The 20,505-nt window shown below is 39.3% G+C and overlaps 2 protein-coding genes across 5 annotated transcripts; one reads left to right on the plus strand and one right to left on the minus strand.

Moving 5' to 3' along the window:
* Positions 1-8,591: 8,591 nt before the first annotated feature.
* Positions 8,592-13,307, plus strand: LOC115369767 (F-box only protein 40). Its single transcript, XM_030066434.1, has 3 exons — positions 8,592-8,597; positions 8,772-10,655; positions 12,109-13,307. Exons 1-3 carry the CDS (start codon positions 8,592-8,594, stop codon positions 12,286-12,288), a joined length of 2,070 nt encoding a protein of 689 aa, XP_029922294.1. The 3' UTR covers positions 12,289-13,307.
* Positions 13,308-13,556: 249 nt separating this feature from the next.
* Positions 13,557-20,270, minus strand: ttc36 (tetratricopeptide repeat domain 36). Of its 4 annotated transcripts, none has more exons than XM_030067102.1 (4): positions 20,216-20,270; positions 15,627-15,736; positions 15,209-15,397; positions 13,557-13,914 (listed from the first exon to the last, which is right to left on the minus strand). In XM_030067102.1, exons 2-4 carry the CDS (start codon positions 15,730-15,732, stop codon positions 13,646-13,648), a joined length of 564 nt encoding a protein of 187 aa, XP_029922962.1. In that variant the 5' UTR covers positions 15,733-15,736; positions 20,216-20,270; the 3' UTR covers positions 13,557-13,645. The 4 variants fall into 4 exon arrangements, with proteins under 4 accessions (XP_029922962.1, XP_029922961.1, XP_029922963.1 ...); XM_030067101.1 differs by lacking the exon at positions 20,216-20,270 and adding an exon at positions 19,919-20,047; XM_030067103.1 differs by lacking the exon at positions 20,216-20,270 and adding an exon at positions 19,853-19,873.
* Between the last annotated feature and the right edge of the window lie 235 nt (positions 20,271-20,505).

Raw genomic sequence — 20,505 nt, forward strand, 5'->3', positions numbered from 1 at the left:
CATGCACACCTGCTGCCTGTGCCCCACTTATTGAATTCATGAATCAATTTAATGAGCGGAGGATGGGGTCAGCACTTCAATAAGCACCCTACCAAGCCTTCAAACATAATGTCTGCACAATGAATGATACTGTATGTTGAACAAATTCCCAGTGAAAAACACTTCCACTGTAAATTATAAATGAACCTGTACAAGCAGTGGTCATGTATGCACATACATGGGAATGCACGTAACATTTACTGGATATGTTTTAGCCAGTTTTAGCAGCTTGTCCATATCTTAAATACTTTGGGATACACCCATGTGATGTCCAAATGCTGAATTCAGGTGAAAAAGAAAGCATGAAAGCTTGTAATGCTGCTGTTTGTTGCTGTTCATTTATATATACATATATATATATATATATATATATATATATATATATATATATATATATACATATACATATATATATGTATATATGTGTGTGTGTGTGTGTGTGTATGTATATATATATATATATATATAGATATAGATATAGATATAGATAGATAGATATAGATATAGATATAGATAGATAGATAGATAGATAGATATTGGTTTGATGTGTGTGTATATCTATCTATCTATCTATCTATCTATCTATCTATCTCTATATCTATATCTATATCTATGTATATATCTATATCTATATATATATATATAGATAGATAGATAGATAGATAGATATAAATATAGATACATATATATATATATATATATATATATATATATATATATATATATATATATCAAACCAATGTCAAACCAGTTCATGTAACCTCGATAGCTTTTACTTTGAATAAAATTGCATGTATATGGATTACAGTAATCCAGTAGTAACAAAATACAATGATAATTGTATATTAAGTGTATACTAACACACTACAATTGATTGTATAACTGTGAATTGTTACAATTTGTTAATAAAATGATTGAGAGAAAATAGCAATCAGACACAAATACAAATGATTACAGCAATCCAATAGTAAAATAAAATATAGTAACATGTTAGGGTTTTTTTTTTTTATTACAACAAATTGGAGTTAGATGTAGTGTAACAATTTGTTGACAAAAAAGTAGAGAGAAAACATCTTGTAGTCAGATCACAGATACTGATCAGCCATCATCTGAACAGCTAAAATGGGGCATTAACAAGGTGGAAAGGAAAGGATATCTAGATTGTGACATTACAACACGCACCAACATAATTATTAATTGGAATAAGTGCTAATTTCAGAGGTCTAGCAATCAAAAAGTAAGTGAAAACAATCAGATTAATCAGAGTAATGAGTCTGAGCATTCCAGTGGAATTTGCTAGTGATTACAATTTGATGCAGGGGATGAGTAATCGACAAGAGATAACATCTAGGGAAGATGTGGGCATGTGCATTTTAGTGTGTGTGTGTGTGTGCGTGTGTGTGTGCGTTTGCATGTGTGGGTGTGTGTGTAAGCGAGAGAGAAAGAGAGGGAGGGAGAGAGACTGGGTGGTTGGGATGGAGGGGTGTAAGAGTGAGGGTTGAGAAAGAGAATCAGACATCTTCCATTGGTAATCAATATTGCAGCAGTGACCTGAGCGTTTGCTCTGTGATTCATCCCATTTAGAAGTAGAGGGTTGGCTGACAGAGACAACTCCATGATTTCCCCCTGGATTTAGCCATGGCTAATCCACAGGGTTTATAGGGCTACTTCTGCATCTACATAGTCACTGACACCGGCATCACTTTGACTCCTGCGGTAAATCCCTCCAAAGTCCTGTATTTCTGAAGGCTGTTTCTTTACTTTGTTGTAAAGATGAGTTCAGTTGCATGTTTGTTATATAGAGGTGAGGGCACAACTTTAGTCATTTGTGCTTGGCAGAATCCTGCACGGTAAATCTTTGAGCTTAAAAGTAAAAGAATCAGTGCCCACCTGTGATCCTCACACGCTGTGATTCCAAACTTTCTCCCCTCTCTGCTGACTTAACCACAAGTGTGCTTCCTGCTATGAGGTCATCCTCAGCACTTGGGACGCAACGGAAAGGACAAATGGTTGCTATTTAGATGTCTGCGGTAGCACTATTCCAGTAGTGAATACATTTTTCTTCATCCACTGGGGATGCGGCAGCTAATGGAGCATGAGAGTGGCAGTTCCTCCGGAGTTGTGTAGCTGAGTCACGCCCCCGTTTGGAAAGCAGCTGTAGGGATCACTTCTGAGAGACCAAGACCAAGAGGGCATGCTGTGAAAACCTAGGCCAAGAGAGGGGTAAACATTGGTGGCAGTAATTGGAGAGCCACAGCGGGGTGGTTTGTACTTTCCTGATCCCTGCGGCTCATCCTGGCAGTGTTGTTTTTGAGTTGAAAAGGAAGAACGGTTTTTGAAATTTTCATATAGAATTTAATGAGTCCCCCTCCATGACACTTAATCTCCACATGCATTTTATATTAACATAAAAAGATTTAATTGCTGAATATATTTTTTTTTAGGCAAGAGTTGCATATGCGGATGCAGGTGACTACAGAGGCTTGCTTCCATGGCACTGACCCAACTATCTTTTCTTGTCCACTTTGCAGTTTCCGATTAAGTGCAACTCAATTGTCTACACAAGTGCCATTAGTCATGTATTTGCAATTAGACTGAATCAATATCATTAGCCACCCATTAAAGACATTAAAGCATGTCTTTTCCTATTTCATCCGCACTTGTTTGCTTCATTTTCATCCCTATGTGTGAGTTTACTGCCTGTTTTGGTTTGTAAAGACAGTCGACGTACATAGGGAAATGTCAAACCAGTTGAAATACTGATATACAGAATTAGATATTTCACTGCTGTATTTAACTATCTTACCAGTGTCACAGTTGGGACAAGCACAAAAATGCTACAAATGCAACATATAAATCATTTGTCCTTTCAATATGATAAAATCAACACATGTATTGTGTATATGAGCAAACACACAGACACACACAGACGCACAACACACACCTGTGAGATGCATTACTAAACTTGTTGGGAAAGTAGTGCAAGGGTAGCCATGGGAGTGATATCCCGCTGTTCTGTTGAGGTCTCTTATCAGTGTCTGGTCCTTATCACCTAGCCCCACAACAGCAGAAACACACAGAGACTATTTTAGCTTCGCCACCAGAGAAAAAATTATCTTTATCTGTGTCTGTTGTATGGCATTCTGCTGCTTTTTTGCCAATCCCAGATAAAATTATGCATTATTATAGACAAGCAACAGAAACTGAGAGGGAGTAAGTTGGAACTCGGCAGTGACAAAAGAGTTATTTGCATACAAATACACAATAACGCATATACAAAGTTCACACTGGGATGCAGAATTAGATGTTAGACTGAATCCTGCATTTATATCCTTTCATCAGGAAACTGCCTCCATATTGGTCACACCACTGAGTCACCACATGGGCCCATATACAGGGCTTGCAGGTGATGTGACACATCCTCTTCAGTTCCTAGACAACAATGGCTGAGAATAGCTGATGTGTCTCTGAACACAGAGCCTGCCGTCTCAAGCAAATTCAAGAAGTATATAATTGTGCTGACTTTTTTTTTGACTGGTAATTGATTGCCGCTGATAGATTTTTCTGAGTTTGTCGGCTCAGCGTATCATAGTATCTCAGCTAACCATCACTATCTTACTGTAGCATCTGATTTGCACACAAGTTGTGTAGAAGAGGCAGAGTGTGTATTCCCAGGGCCCTCCTGTATATTCCCTCAACAATAATGTTTCACACACCATTTTCCAAAAACATTTTCAGTATTATTTATTGAACTTACTGTCAGATTAAGCATTTTGTTAATACACTAGGGGACATGGGCATTACAGACATTAGTCTTCTTATTTTTATGCTGACAAAACATAGGGTTGTATTGTATTGCTCTGTATGTGGCTAATGATCATGCTAATACAAGTGCCAACTTTGGTAATATTTTATAATGTTAATTAAAAACCTGTGTTTGTGTAAGAGATTATTTTGGGGGGCAGCTTGACCATAAACACACATATCAAATATTATTTACTGAATAAACACCATCACCATTATGCATTTTTGCTATCACAGTTGTTTGGGAATTACAGTTCATTTTTTGTTGGGAAAATATAGGGTTAAGGAAACATTGGGTTGTTTTCAGTTTGGAAGAAATACAGTGAAGGAACATCGGATGGATCTCAGTGGAATCTAGTGTTTGCACTGGCTACAGAAATATCAGCACTGCTTGGTAAAATTAGCCTGCTGGTCTCTTACATTTGCTCTTTGCATACGTTGCTTTGGATCAGAAATTAGGGCTAAAGACAAGACAGTTTCACATTAACTTTGGAAGAAAATCTAACTTTATAAGACCGTCTTTTTCACATATGTCTCTTTTATTGTCTGGTTTCATGTTTGGGCATTACTGACCCTGGTGGTTGTAAGGGGATTTGTGGCCTAACTATAATATAGCATATAACAATCAAATGTCACCAAAAAAGTAGGCACTCAAAGCAAATCCCCGGCCAGCAAACAAAAAGTATTCAAAATGATAAAATATGAAATAAGACGATGACAAATATTCAACAGGTTTCCTCCCACATTTCATCTCGATGCCTGCATACCTCTAGGCTGTTGATGTTTATATGGCAGAGCGCTGTCAAAGTCAGACAGATGCAGCTTACACTCAACAAATAGACACACACACACGCGCACACGCACACGCACACACACACACACACTGACATAAACCCAGGCCACTGGGTTTTGGACTGGACATGAAACCAGCAGTAAGTCAAACCTTGTTGAGGTTTAGCGAACACACACATTTTAGATGTTTTATTTTTCATCTCTACTGCATTTGAGACCCCTGAACAAAAGTGCTACACTGCACATAATAAAGGTTCTCCTTCTGGGACAAGAGAGAGACCTGATAAATGGCTTTGGTGGCACTTTATTATTTAACTTGTCTACAACAAGCTGTTTTACTACTTTCATGAATTTTATATGATCTATCATTTTTTATGGCTGTTTTCTGGCCATGGAATGACATGGTGCTGGCAACTTTTCTTTTACTAAGTATTCCTTCTTTCAGAAGCCATGAGCCCCTGCCATTAAGAAAACAAGTTAAGTCAAATGCCTCATTTAGAATTTTTGAGATTCTGTCATTCGTCAATGTATTCTTCATTAATGTTGCAAACTGAGACCCTGCCCTGGAGGGACTTATAAAGACATCATTACAAGGTAGTTTTAATTAGTCCTTGTAATTAAAAGCAGAATATTGGGTTCAGAAAGGCTGGAAGGTAAATTGATATGCCCATAAACATTTGCAGTTCATTGGCTAGGTTAGTAAGCCTAAATCCCCGTCCTCAATCAGGTCCTCCAAGAGGCTAGAAGAGTGGAACTGCACAGGGATTTAAAAGAAAATGTGTATGACACCTTCTTAATTAAATGGAGGGAGGGAGAAAATGCCTGATGGTTATGTATAATGAGGAAAACTGGTGAAAACTAAAGTTAGGAGAGAAACTGTGGACAGGCATTTTTTGCCTGACCATATGTTAAAATGTGCTGTCCAGAAGGGGCCAGCGGTATCACACCAACCCAAAGGCATATAATGTAAAACATATCCTGTAGTTACGGGGTCATTTGCAGCCACAACTTATGTGGGCTTTAATGCCTTGAGGGTGATTTTGTGGTTTCTGGTTTTGAATGAGTTTAGTTATTAAGATTCCTGCTAAGAAGTAAGACAAGCCAAAAAAAAAAAAAAAAAAATTACATTTGCAATACATTCCTGGACAGGCTTTCTGAGGACTGAAAGTTTGTTTGTTTTTACCACTGCTTTTACCTGCCAAAGAATACAATCAGCTGTAATAAAGATGCAGTCTTTGCCTTATCAGCCTAAAAGTGAATCGGTTAAAAGTTAATTGTTGATCAAGCACAGCTTTCTGGGCTTTCTGCGGGTTTAGTACATTTTCATAACATACATTTTCATAGCTTTCAAAAGCTTATTTATAGGACCACACTGGGCAAAACTTTCTAATAAACACAATTGCCGTGATGCTGTTTTCCTATGTTTTTTTCTTTTCTTTTTTTTTTTTTTTGGCAGCACTACATTCTTCTGTATATCATCCCCACGATTTGTGCTTATAAGTATGTTTGTGCCAGCCAAACTAGATGTGAATGGAAATCCAAAAATAGGGGTGATCCTTAAAAGGAATGACAATATTATGGAAAATCTCGGAGAAAATTGGGTGAGATTTATGGTGTGCAGTGTTAGTAGGATCTGAGGATGTACTGTACCTTTTGCATTAGTGTACTGAGGCGCTGAGGCACTTTCAAAATAAAGTTGGAATTCAACCACAATGTGTTGTATTAGTCTTGCTGTGTGCTCACAGTTTTTGAAGGGATATTAATCACATTTCACTTTTTTCTTCTCTATGTGACATTTTCTGGTCACATTTTTAACACAAAAATGGAATTAAATGACACATAACATACTAATATACTGGAGATTGCATGAATCATTAACCTGTAGCCCTCTGAAGTGTTCACATCTCTGGTACAGAAACTGGACAAGCTATAATTACTCTCTTTTTCAATGCCAGGTTGTGTAAGAGTTCAAACTGAGGTTTCAGTGAATGAGGTCGCCTTATTCTCTTAAACATGTTGTTATTTTGCAAAACTCCACTATAACACCTTACAAGGTTATACTCTAATAAAGAAATCTGTCTGTTAAGTATCTTGCTGTAGATTCAATAAACCTTGATTAATAATATTCCAACTGTATTTGTACAGAAGTACAAACTGTACAAAAATGGTGGTTTGCCCTTACAGTATGAATAAAACCAATTTAAGTTAATTAGATCTTATGGAAATTTTAAGTATTGAAGATTTGGAAACAAACCAATCGCAAACAAAAGCATTACCAGCCAATTAAGTGAAACATAAGTTTAGTAAATAGGGTATTGGTAAATATGACAACAATAGTACAAAATAAACAAAGCTGTTTTGCCGAAATGTCTTATAATCAGCACACCTGCTTGAAGGCAGTTTGAAAGCAGCACACCACTAATCTAACCCCAAACAGTGGAATTCCCCAGTCTCAGCTGTACTGCTGTTGTATGGTAACGAGGCATTTCAAGTAGCAAGATTTTTTTTCTTCCCTGAAATCATTGTCTCTTGATGAAATGTATGCTGATTACAGAGCCTATAGAAAGCAAAACAGCTGCCTCTGACAAGCTGTTCTTTGTAATCTGTGCCAGGTGAAGGGGGAAAAAAAACACTCGCATGAAGACTATCAGATGATTTGGCTTGTTGTGCAGTAGCCACTGTGCAAGCCACTTTAATATGATGTCCACACAACAAGCTGCTCCTCCCACCAAAACAAAACAAACAAACAAACAAACAAACAAACAAACAAACAAACAAACACACAAAAAAAAAAAAACAACAACTTATAGATGCTCTACAGATGCTTAGGCTTATTTCCAAGTTTGTCTAGCCCCAAACCCTTCACCTTGACCAAACTCTCTTGCCTCAGTTTAAACAAATCACGGTAATAACCATCTCCTGACAACAGAGACACCTGCTGGAAGAGCAGGGGCTTGCTACAGGCTTTTTTTTTTTTTTTTTAAAGTCTGCCACTGACATCTAGTGGAAAGTGTGATTCAACACAAATAAAACAATGAAGCAAGTTCATAATTTAAAATCTTTATAAATGCAATCCAACAAAACAGGAGCTTGTTGGGAAAATAAATTTAAATGCAATAAAATGCACTAATATGCACAAACTTTTTTTTTTTTTTTTTTTTTTTTCAGTCAAAGTGCCTTTATTCTCAAACAGTGACTGCACAGTTTTGGAAGGAAATCACTCAAACCTATGTGGAAATTATTTTAAAGGAAAAACAAAACCTAAATGATGTAGTAAATATTACATATGTACCTGTATAAAAGGAAATGTAGGAGTGCTACAAGTTATTTGAACCCAAATTAAATTGTTGATGACCTTGATTACAATGCATGTCATATTATCACCACACACTCCAAATCCAGTGATAGTGGAGGCTGTAACTTGACCTTGCCTCTTAATGGCTGTGTGACAATGGTGCCCCGTCCCACTGGCCTGTCTGCCCCCTTTTGTTGTGTCTATTTATAATATCCAGACACAGTGCAGAGGTTATTCAGGGGTGCGAGCAAACACAAGGTGACAGCAACAGTGGAACAAAGGGTGAGAAATTTTTGGTGTTGATCCTTGTGTTGACTTTTCTGTTTTCTGCGACAACAGACAGGTTTCAGCTTTTTTCAGAGGCTCTTACTTGATCTAGTGGATATGTAATTCCTCTCTATTTGTTCCAGGTAATGTAGATAATAAAGGTTTATTACTTTTTTCTAAATTCTGAATACTGTATGCCACAGCAAATTTTCACCAGTTAGCCCTTTTTAATTTTAATTATTTTTCAGACATGTAATATGATATCATTCCTTGATTAAATATTTATCTTAATCTTATACTTATTTGTGTAGAAATGCAAAACTGGTAAATGTCCTATAACAGTGTTTGTGGCATGAAACTCTTTCCAGATGGTCATAGACTCTGCCTATGAGCCATGATGGTAAGTGCTCCTCTATTTTGAATTTAAGGTAAACAAAATTATTTCAACATTTAATATAAAATATATTTTTTGCCTTCTTTACAAATACTGTTAGTGTCTCATCATAGCTTTTTTAGTTATACTAAGTCAAGTGGCATTTCAAACTTTTGGTTGGGTCATTCTTTCTCTCTGAAGGTGAAGAGCAGGAAGACCCCAATGGGACAGCATGAGCATTGTAATAAGTGTCACAATGTTCATTGTCAAGTCCCAGTGCAGATCTCTGTCTCCTGCATGGTTGTTAAGTGCCGTAAAAACTGTGGTGCCGTTTTGCATAAGTGCAAGGAAGAGGAGCACCTGCTTCTCTGTCCCAATGAGAAGGTCCACTGCCTCAATGCTGACTATGGATGTCCCTTCACCATGCTCCGCCACAGGCTTGCCAAGCACCTGGAGGTCTGTCCTGCCAGTGTGGTCAACTGCTCTCAGGACTGGAACCGATGGCCTATCTCAGACACTGACCTGGACTTCTACAGAAATGTGTCAGGAGCCTCACAGATTCAAGAACACTTAGATGTCGCGATGGCTCTCAGGGACCAAGAGCTGCTATTCAGGTCCATCAAAATGAAGAACATTTTTCCTGAACTGATGGAGGTAATCGAGGAACCTGCTCTTCAAGATATGGCTGTTGCGGGCACCGGTCTCGCAGATGGAGCTGCCGGTTCTTTTGATTGTGGTGAATTTACAGAAAATGGCTGCATGAGGTTGGTGGAAAATGAGCTGAGTCAAGAGGAAAGGGATGCTTTGGCCAAGAACAGGAACTTAGAGAGTATTCAGAATTACAGTTCCTGGGAGGGAATATTCAGGAAGGAGATGGAGGCATGCAAGCAGACTGTCAAAAGCCTGGATAAACAAGCAGGTTCCTCTGGTGTGAAGGAAGAGCAAGCATCATCAAATAGTCACAGAGAGATGAGAGACCCACACCAGTTTCAGGAGAATGCTGCAACTGCAAGTATGAACGGTGCAACTGGTCTTGCACCATGGCATGATGGGGTCATGGAGAGAGTAGGCAAGGAGTTAAACATTGGCGAATATAACATGTATTTGGTGCACAATGGGGCAATGTTAATTAATTTTGGCCAACTTGCTGCTTGCACCCCAAGAGAGAAGGATTTTGTTTATGGTAATCTGGAGCCCATTGAGGTTCAAACTATCCGATCATTCAACGTTCCCACCAGCTACCGGGCAAAACGACATCACCTGAAGGACCCCACAAGAAAAATCAAAAGTATACACCAAAGTGTTGACACTGCAGACTTAGGTGTGTCAGCTGAGGATCTTCCAAAGAGTGATGAGGTGAATGCAACATTGTTATGCTGTTTAGAAAAGGAACTGAAAGGGCATCTGATCTCGGAGAGCGTGGGAACGGATGGCCTCTACATAGATGTAGGGACGCAGACCTATAACTTTGCCTCTGCTCCGTTCAAGACCGATGCAACACTTTCTGACATCATAGGAGACAAATCCTGCAATCTCCATGTACATATTCAAGCAGAATCTGTCACCAGAAGACACAATAAAACAAGTTCGGCTTTCAATTACAGCTGTGGCCACTTCTTTCGCCGTGATGAGTACCACTCTCACTTTAAGAATGTGCATTCAGACATACAGGCATGTCTGAATGGCTGGTTTGAAGAACGGTGCCCTTTAGCTTACCTGGGATGCACCTTTAGCCAGACAAGATTCCAACCCGCTGGTCACCAAGCTACAATCAAATACTGCCGAGATCTCAGCACCTTTGCCCTCCAGCCAATGGTGCCTTCATCCCTTTTTGAAGCTGCGAGAGCCTTCAGCCCTCAGCAAAATGGTGCACGTAATCTAGATCCCCTGAGCAGACTGCCCTTTGAGATCCTTCGGCACATTGCTGGTTACCTTGACAGTTTTACATTATCCCAGCTATCCCAGGTCTCCCATTTGATGAGAGAGGTGTGTGGCACATTGCTACAGGAGAGAGGGATGGTCTCTCTCAAGTGGGAGAAAAAGACATATTCCCATGGGGGAACCTCCTGGAAATGTCGAAAGAAAGCAAGTAACCTTTTAAATTCTTTCAGTGTTGTTTTGTGTCTTGCTACTCTGGAAGTGAGGAGTTTTGGCTTGATTGTTTGGCTTGATTGTTTGGATCAGCTTCCATGCTAAACCTTTTGATTTATGTTAACTGAGCTGATAAGAGCTCATGCATTACTGAGCATCAGGAGTCATTTTAATTAAACTGCAAATAGGCCATACAGGTTTGGGAGATTACTTTCAAAATATAATCCATTACAAATTTGTTATTACTTGCTCAAAACTGTAACTAGTAATGAAATTACTGATTCCCAGTTTAATCAGTACTGTTAATCAGTCATGTAATTTCTCATTAACATAATTAATCCAACTCAGTAACATAATCTGATTTATGTTTCTTTTGGGAACAAATGATTTAATCTATTTGGCACACTGTTATTTGGAGGGAGAATGTTGCCACTTTACTTGATGTTGTGTAAAATAACCATTTTTCCCTCTTCTCATCAAATCTATTACTTCTCAACATATAGTACAGCTAAAACCTGGTAAAGACAAATTTACCATCATGCCAAACTGCTACATCAGTTCCCCTTTGGTATCTGGCAGCATTCTGGAAGCTGTCATTGGAAAATTTCATTCATTCATGCAGCATGACAGCTGTTGCATTGTAAACAGCCTCCTCACTCTCAATAGTCTCCTCTTACAATATTTTAAACTGTATGGTAGCCACACTGGCATCAACAAATGTGTACAGTACCTACAGATCTGCAGCCACTGTAGATTTCTGGCTTTGCACTGCAGCATCATCAAAAAACCTGTCAATCTTTGGATCCATCACCATGAGAAATTGTTTGGAAAACACCTATTTTTTTTCCACTAACACTGGGGACACAGGGAAATGGTTTGGTAACTAGCAGGTTCAAAAACACTAGAATTTCGTGTTGCAACATATCTATTTCCCTTTACAGTATAACATTAAACAACAACAACAACAACAACAACTGCAGCATAGATGCAGTATAAATACAGACAGCACTAGTTTAACAATGACAATCTCTGTGCTGCACGCATTCATCATGGGGCAAATAACATGCCGATGATATCAGTGATCTGGAATGCCACTAAGGCCTTGCTGCCAGTAATCATAGACGTACCAAAACAAGCTGGATATGCCATCATTCACAGAAACACAGGATGTTGATAACACTGTGGGTGACAGCTAGGCATTTGTTCCCCAGTGAAAGGTATCATTTGTATAATTTTGTAATGGATACATGCGGAAATAACATCACACACTCCTGTGTTGTAAATCTAAGATGTTGTGTTCTAGATCTAGGAGAGTCCATCATTATTACCAATGTGTCATCATGATGTAACCATTGTCTACATTAGGCACAGCATAAATTTATATAGATGCCATGACAGCAGCCGCAGCACTTCACTCCTACTTCAACTCTTTCTCTGTCTTTTCCAGGTATGGGAGTTCAGCTGTCTGTTTTCCACTGTGGACAGATGGAGCTTCCGCAACGCCCCCTCCATGTCAGAGCACCTGAAAGCCTGCTCTTTCTACCAGAGAGAAGAACACAGCGAGCCGGTGGCTTTGCCTTGCTTAAGAGAGGCCACAGAGAATGGAACAGTAAAGCAGAACAGATAAAGCCCATGGTCTTATAGCTCAGTGGGCAGACTGCAACACTGACAGCATCATGGTAGGAGCCACAGGGATGAGACTTGTATGCACCCATAGCCGTGTAAAGCAGATAAAGCCTCAGCACAAAATAGTTATTATATGTGTGACAAATTCACTTTGACATAAACAGCAGTTTGTGTGTGCTTTGATTTGATTTAATTCGATTTAATGAGTGAGTTACTGAGTGATTTGCTCAGCTTGTATTTAACCTGTAATGTCACTTGTGAATGAAATCTCTTTGGTATCACTTCTTGTTAACAGTCCACTGTTGACTCTTAACAGTGTATCAGCAGATGTATAAACAATTTGTCTTCTGACTGCCAAAAAAAATTATTTTGACAGACTATCTGGTATTTTTAGTTGACTCTCAGCAACTGTTCGACAGACTATCTAATCTATGTCAACTCCCCATTAGTTGATTGTCAGTTGCATTTGCTCAAATCATTATCAGAGACTTGGTAAACTTTTTACATGCATAAAAGAGATCAATTAGGCTTAGGCATGCAAAGCAATTTGGTCAAAGTTAGAGTTATGAACAGTAACAAATGAGTCCATTTATAGGAATGTGTTTCTCCTTAGCTGGTAGTTAATTTGTTGAAGCCTATTTAAATTATGCACTTATTGGTCTATATATTTGTGAAGTTCTGAGAGAGTGTTGATGAGATAAGATACAGATGATGAAATATTAATAATCCCTAGAGAGAAATTTGGTATTTACAAATGAATTGATTGCCATGTTTGAGGGAAAACAAGGTCATTATAATTACCAATATGAACTCATTTTCTTTGTGTTATATATAACATGCATATCTCTGTGTTTTCCAACATATAGTTGGTTGTTGTGGTAACAAAAAGTGTTTTAATGTACTACAATAACATACCCATTAGAAGAAATGTTGCTGATATACATTGTTTCTCGTTTTCAAAATACCACTGCTGACATCTATTGGAGAAAAAATGAAGTGCCTGAGTGCTGACTATTAACCTCACACAATAAAATGTAATTGGTCCATGAGTGTTAAACTTGATCTTGTATTACAAATAGATTATGATAGATACCTTGCAGAAATACATGCTCTATAATGGCCATACAGAAAGCCACTTTTCTAACATAGACAGTCTCTTTGATCAGGTAAATGAGAAAACTCTGATCTCTGTTGCAGCCATCCTACCGGTTGTGATAGATGTGATTAACTTTTACACATACTGCAACACACAAGCACATGGGATAAAAATAACATTAAAATAACATTTCTTTTATTGACTGAAAGTTCAGAACAGAAAATGTGTGCAAGGAAAAGCTTTGTTACATCAGATTATCTAACTATTGCATCTCTGCCACCTCAGGATTGCGCAGTTTGTTGATCACCTCTGACAGCATTCGGTTGCACAGGGCGGCATACGGATTAAGTACTATAGCCTGTTGTCGGGCAAATTCACTACCAAGCGCAGCTGCCTTCTCAAAATCCGCTCTGGCTTCATCATCCTGGCATTTCAGCCTGAGTAAAAGGCCCCTTTGCACCAGTGCCTGGCAGGCAGTTCGCCCAGTGCCACCGCTCAGAGTGATGGCACGCTCCAGGTCTTCAAGGGCACCTGAGAGAAGAGAGGGGCAAACGTGATTGGAAAGCTGATCTTCACAATGCTTTTTTTTTATAACTACATATTCCATACTTAAAATTCTGATCAGTAACTAGCTATATTCAATCTCAGTCATCACTTCTGTCTTGTAGTTGTCTTGTGTCTTATTGTTAGTAATAATATACTGCTGATCTTGGCCAGGACAGTGCTGCAAAACAGATTTTTAATCTCAGTGAAGCTCCTCTGGTTAAATAATGACTAAATAAATTGAAAAGGGTGGGGAAAAAAATGGAATTTAATTCCCTTCAGTTACTTTTGAGGTTAGGAAAGCACATATTTTCCAAATAATGCCCTAAATTATGACATCTTCATATGAATAAAAATCTGTTTGGCCACTGTCTCTTGATTGATCCAGCATGGCAGCAATTTAAACTATAATAAGTTCATTTAACATTTAAAACACTGTCAGGTTAATCACTCCTGTAAACAATGCCCACAGGACGTGTTGCATTTTTATTACCAGAGGCAACAATGGTGGTTTGTTTAATTAGCAGAAAACCCTCAGAAAAAAAAAGAAACTACATTCTATTCACACTGATTGACTGACAGTCATGTTTGGAGAAGTGGAGTGCAAAATCCACAGCAATGAGCACTTGGCACCAAAGATGTCGCCAAACTCAAAGCAATACAAATTTCATGGATTACCACTGCAACATCCTAACTGATTAACTGTACGTTGGCTGTAACTGCTGTGATATTTTCTGTACTGAGAATACTGTAATTCATTTTTGACTGTACAAAATATTACGTACACACTGATGAGGTGATTCCAGGTAAAAGCTGTTGCCTCTTAACTAGCTTCCCTCACTAAATCAAGAGGCTACCAGTTACAAAGGATAAGATGAAGAGAAGCAGATGAGGGATTTTTAAGATTTGAGACAGCTGAGACAAGGATCGTGCAAAAGGTGTGTGTTACTCAACATCAGAGAGATGTCCCACATACTTTTGGCCTTTCAGAATGTATGAAATCCTCTGTACTCCCCAAGCGTTGTATAACAGGCAGGTAGGAGAATCAAAAACAAGGCTAGCTCAGCGCCAGCAGCAAACAACATCACAAATACAGTAAGAGTCCTGACAACCTGCATCAGCGAGACAAAGCCGTGATGTGCGGCACTGTGTTGGCCTCAGACATCACGGTCTGATGTGACGGCACACTGCAGAGTCTATGGATAGCGATCATCGTTGGAGTCCTTGTTAGATGTGATGGTGAGTCTAAAGTGAGGGTTATTATGGAATTTGTGGCATGTACCTGCTGTGTTCCCTTGGAGCCGCCGGGCCTGTGCCCGGTTGTTATAGGCTGAGGCTCGCTGAGGCAGTATCTGGATTGCCTGGCTGAACTGTTGAAGTGCAGTTTGCAAATCCCCAGCCTCTGCCGCTGAGACACCCTGCATCTCCAACTCTTTCACTTGCTTCAGCAACTCTGTGTCAAAGCCACTGTCTGGCAGAAGGAGATAAACAGGTTGAAAAAGCACTCAAACTCAATTGACAGGTACCGTGGCAAGGAAAACACAGAAATGTCACCCAGAACTCAACTTGGATTAAAATGTCATGTTTTTTTAGACCAGGAATGGAATGTGTTCAAATAAATTCAATATGCTATGAAATGATAAACTTAAAAGCTCTGACATGATATGTAGAGACACATCAAGTCAGAAGCTCACGCTCACCGTCATCAGTTAATTCCTCCTCTTGGTTCAGGCCAGGGATGTCTCCAAAAGGGCTGTTGGGGTTGAATATAGCCTGGAGAACAGCTCTGTCATGTGCCGAGGCCATCTCGCTGATGTTTACGCAGAAAAAGAACAAAGAAGGCACATAAGGAAAACCATTACATCCAAGTTACAGCGTGGTGGAAAATTCCTCCCCCTTACTTCTTACATATTTTTTAGCCAATCAGAGTAGGGGGTGGAAGCGGGAGTGGACTTTGAGATTTCTCTGCTTTGAGCACATCTGTATTTGGTTAACTCAAAAATGCAGGCCAGGGAAGGAGGCTGGGAATCTGCTGTTACATTCACAGAGTGACAGCGAGAGAGAGAGAGAGAGAGAGAGAGAGAGAGAGAGAGACAGGGAGAGAGAGGGAGAGGGAATATTGCAGGAGAGATGTTTGATAGGATCATTCCTGCCTGATGCAATTGCTGCATATGACAAATGAGTGGGTCATATGGAGTACATGTGCCCTGTAGGAGATAAATCTATCCAACATCCAGCATCTGATTTCATCTCCATATTTCTATACTGTCACAGTGACACTAATTCAGTCAATTTTGCAGTTCAAGGTGGCATCTGCATCATAGCTCATTATAGTGTCCTGCTCTGAAGTGCTTTACACAGCTGGCTTAACTATTTCAATCCCATATGGAAGGATTGTTTCATTTGGTATAACATCAGGCACGTTATTTGTGTGTGTGTGTGTGTGTGTGGGGTGGGGGTGCTGATGCAATATGACTACCTGACAAAATATGTTTTGGGAAGCCTGGTAGACGTGAATGAAATAAAGATAAAGATAAATAAAGAGGACATTAAAGAATCAGGACAAAGCTGCTCCACAATAAACCAAAGACAGAGAGTGTTACAATGGTAAAATGAAGGGCATCTATGTGGAACACACTCAGACATAAGGCCATACATAATAATAATCATGGCTTCTGAAAGCACTGCACGTACATTTAACATTAGGCAGATAAAAGTGGGGAAAAAAACAACAGATATCACCGCAAGGACAAACAGATAGCAGCCATAGTGAGCGATATAAATACAGGTAAGATTGATCAAAACACTGAGATACAACATGGAGACAGTGGGTTGTCAGAGCTGTCACTGGGTTCAAGAGAAGCATCTCAAGGAAATATGTGTAAGTGAGTCACAGAGATAAAAAAAAAATTGTTCCAAGTCAAAGCCTTTTTCAGCTCATTCCAGTTGCTGGAAGCAGCGATCTGGAACAAGCATCGGCTCACAGAGGTATGGGCTTTGGGGACTTTTTAGAAAAATGAGGCACATCTAGTGAAGGTAGTAGTTAAAATTCAAAGTTTGTTGAGTACAGGGATATTATAGCCAAGTTTGTATGTGTTGCATTTTGTTTTTGCTATTTACTTGTTTATTTTAGAGGGATTCGTTTTCACTTCAGTTTGATTTAGTGGTGGAAAAAAGTTTTCGGACACCCTTAAAATTTTTACACAATCTCAAATATTATCATGAAATATTTGTGGAAAACTCTTTTTTGTGTTTCAAAAGGTGTGGCTGCATTAGACAGATACAAACAAATACAAATTATATTTTTTTTGTTTCTTGTTTACAAGAAGAACTAACAAAACTAAAGCTGGAAACTGGACTTATCTGACCACAGAATCTTCTTCCAGTTCCTGGCTGTCCAGTTCTTGTGCCTGGGCCCAACGACGCCGGGCTAACCTCTGTCTCTCATTGATCAGGGGCTTCTTGATAGCCTTGTAGGACCTTAAGCCATGATCTAAAAGTCGGTCACGTGCAGTGCGGGTGGAACACTGGACACCAGTTTGGTTTGACCACTGCTGCTGAAGCTCCTGTGATGCCATTCGGCGGTTTTGCCTGCACATGCGGATCAGGATGCGGTCATTTCTTGCTGAAGAAACCCTTGGACGCCCAGATCTTGGTTTGTCTTCCAAGCTGTTGGTTCGTCTGTATTTCTGCAGAGTGGATCCAACTGCTGAAGGACTGCATCTGTTCCTGGCTATCTGGCGGCAGCTGTACCCTTCCTGGCTGAGAATCTTTCTCTTCAGGCGTGTTTCCTGCGTTAGGTTCCTTGTTTTAGCCATTTTTGTGTCTGAAGAACTTTCAGATGTGCTGGCTTTATATAGACATGAAGCTTGGCAACAAAAATTGTGTCTTTTAATAAAAAGAACGACCTTCATCACTGGTACCAAAATGACCCAATACTCAAAATTTCTTATGTATTTTTATGGAACCGACCAATTTGAAGTTTTTAATGGCTTTTTTAGGATTTGTTGAGTATTTTGGCTGTGACTGTACTAAAAGAAATTGCACTTGAAGACCTAAGAGTGATTCTCAAAGCAATATTTCACAAATGCATGGGGTGTCCGAAAACTTTTTTCCACCACTGTATAGTTCCTGTTTTAGTATTTTTGGCAGGGTTGGTAGATATTCAAACACATATTTAGTATATGTATGGTACAGTTGTTATTGTGCAATGCAAACAGTGAATTTTAATTTCTTTTTCTTGAATTTTCTCCTGTATTTTAGTTCATTTTTAAAGACATCATCAGCTAATGTAAACTTAAAGCTGCAGTAAACCAAATTTGCTGAGGGACATTTGCATGAGGACTGTTCAGACTCAGCTGATCCCCAGAATAAACATGTAATTTAATGCATGGATCTACATGGTTGTTCTTGTCCGCATGGTCGCTGATACAATAATTATAGTACTGCTACTACTACTACTAATAGTAATAAACAAAACATATTTTAATTTTACTATAGTTCCTATCACAAGCACATTATTTACTTTACAATTTTTGTTTTTTTATTATCTCCTACCTAGAGGACATCATGTATTTAGTTGTGCTTGTCTGACTCTGTGTGTGTGTGTGTGTGTGTGTGTGTGTGTGTGTGTGTGTGTGTCTGTCTGTCCGCAGCTTGCAAACTCCTGGGTCTATCAGCCAAAATTTTTTGTGCCTAGTTATGACAGTATGATGAAGAACCTCTTGTGGTTACAGTGATTCAGAAATGTTGACTCAAAATCGTCTCTCTGTCTGTCTGTCTGTCTGTCTGTCTGTCTCTCTCTCTCTCTCTCTCTCACAGTTTAGCTTGCTTGACCACTGCTATTCTCTTCCCCTCTTTCTCTTCTCACACTCCTGGCTTAACACATCACTCCCTCACTCTCTCTTTTTTTTTTTTTTTTTGTTATGTTTTTTTTAATTCTATCGTGGCCATGTTTGCTCCAATCGTGGGTGAAAAAATCCAGGATGTGCACACGGGACTGACATGCAAACATGCTGACAGTCTCAGAGCGACAGTCAAATTAGGCAACATGTGTCAAGACTGTGAAAATGACATATAAAACATCCAGACATGGCATGTTTCATATGTCAGCACACTCTCTGCCTCTAATTTGTATGTGTGTGTTTGTGGGAGAGATAGCAAGAGAGAGAGAGAGAGAGAGAGAGAGAGAGAGAGAGAGAGAGACCTTTAGTAATCATTTCCAACCGCTGGTATAATGTGTGTGATGAGGTAAAATACATGCAGAGAGAGTTTTACGATATATTTTCTATATTGTACTGTATTATAGGGCAATTTGAATTATTTAAAGTAATTTCATTTGTAGCCACTGACAATAAAAATGATTAATCTTAAATCCTGCCTCTCTCAGTTGCTGTTGCTTGGTCAGACAAGGTTTATGCGCTCAGCCACGGAGAAAGTTCAGTGATAGGCTACTCAGTGTGTTTGTTCCTGCAGTTAAAATATATATATATACACATGCTATAATTTCAGTGTTTTCTGCTCAGTCTAACCATCTCATGGCTGAGTCGTAGGGCAATTTGGCAACAAATTTTTTAACAGGCCGACCTTCAAAAAGGCTCCACCATGTCAAAGACACACACACACACTCACACACACACTTTAAATGGTTCTTTCTTTCTGTGTTCGATCCCAGTTTCAATCAAAAATGTGATGTTATACATCAAAATTATCAGCATCTTCTGCTGAATCTAAACATGTCATGGTCAAAGCAACTGCACTTCTTTTTACCATACGTCTGCAGGAGGTCGTCGACGTCACCTTGGCTATGCTATGCTAAATTAGCTGTCCTGCTATCCAGTTAGCTAGTATGGCAGGGCTTCAGTCCAGTTCAGTCTCCAACTGTAAAGTTAACCCTTGGCTCGGTGGTTTTATGAATCCAAAACACCTTACCTTCAACTAGTGCTTGCTATTCTTAATTAATATTCATGAGTCTGTGTGGTGGGACACTCACGTGTATCCAGAGGAGAGGACCCCAGGAACCCCAGGCACAACATCAGGGATTTTTTTTTTTTTTGAAAGGCAGCAGCATAAACCTCTGAAAACACCTCAACATCTAGAGAAACTTAATTCATGTCTATGGAGACAGATGTACACTATATGGACAAACGTGTTGGGCCACACCTTTTAATAACTGAATTCAGGTGTTTCATTCAGTCCCATTGCCACAGGTGTATCAAATCAAACTCCTATCCATGCAGTCTGCCTTTACAAACATTTGTGAACGAATGGCTCATTATAAAGAACTTTCTGAATCTGAGCATGGTACTGGAATAGTAATGTAATAGAATGCCACCATTGCAACAAGTCAGCTGCTGAAGTTTCTTCCCTCCTAGATATTCCACCATCAACTGGAAGTGGGTTATTGCAAAGTGGAAGCGTTTAGGAAGTGTTTAGGAACCACAGCGACTCAGCCACCAGGGGGCAGCACCACGTCAAGTTATAGAGCAAGGTCACCAAGCACTGAGGTGCATAGTGCGTAAAAGTGGCCAACGCTCTGCCGCCTCAGTAACTGCAGAGCTCCAAACCTCCTCTGGCATC

This window comes from Myripristis murdjan, chromosome 13, assembly GCF_902150065.1.
Source record: "Myripristis murdjan chromosome 13, fMyrMur1.1, whole genome shotgun sequence".
Taxonomy (NCBI): Eukaryota; Metazoa; Chordata; class Actinopteri; order Holocentriformes; family Holocentridae; genus Myripristis; species Myripristis murdjan.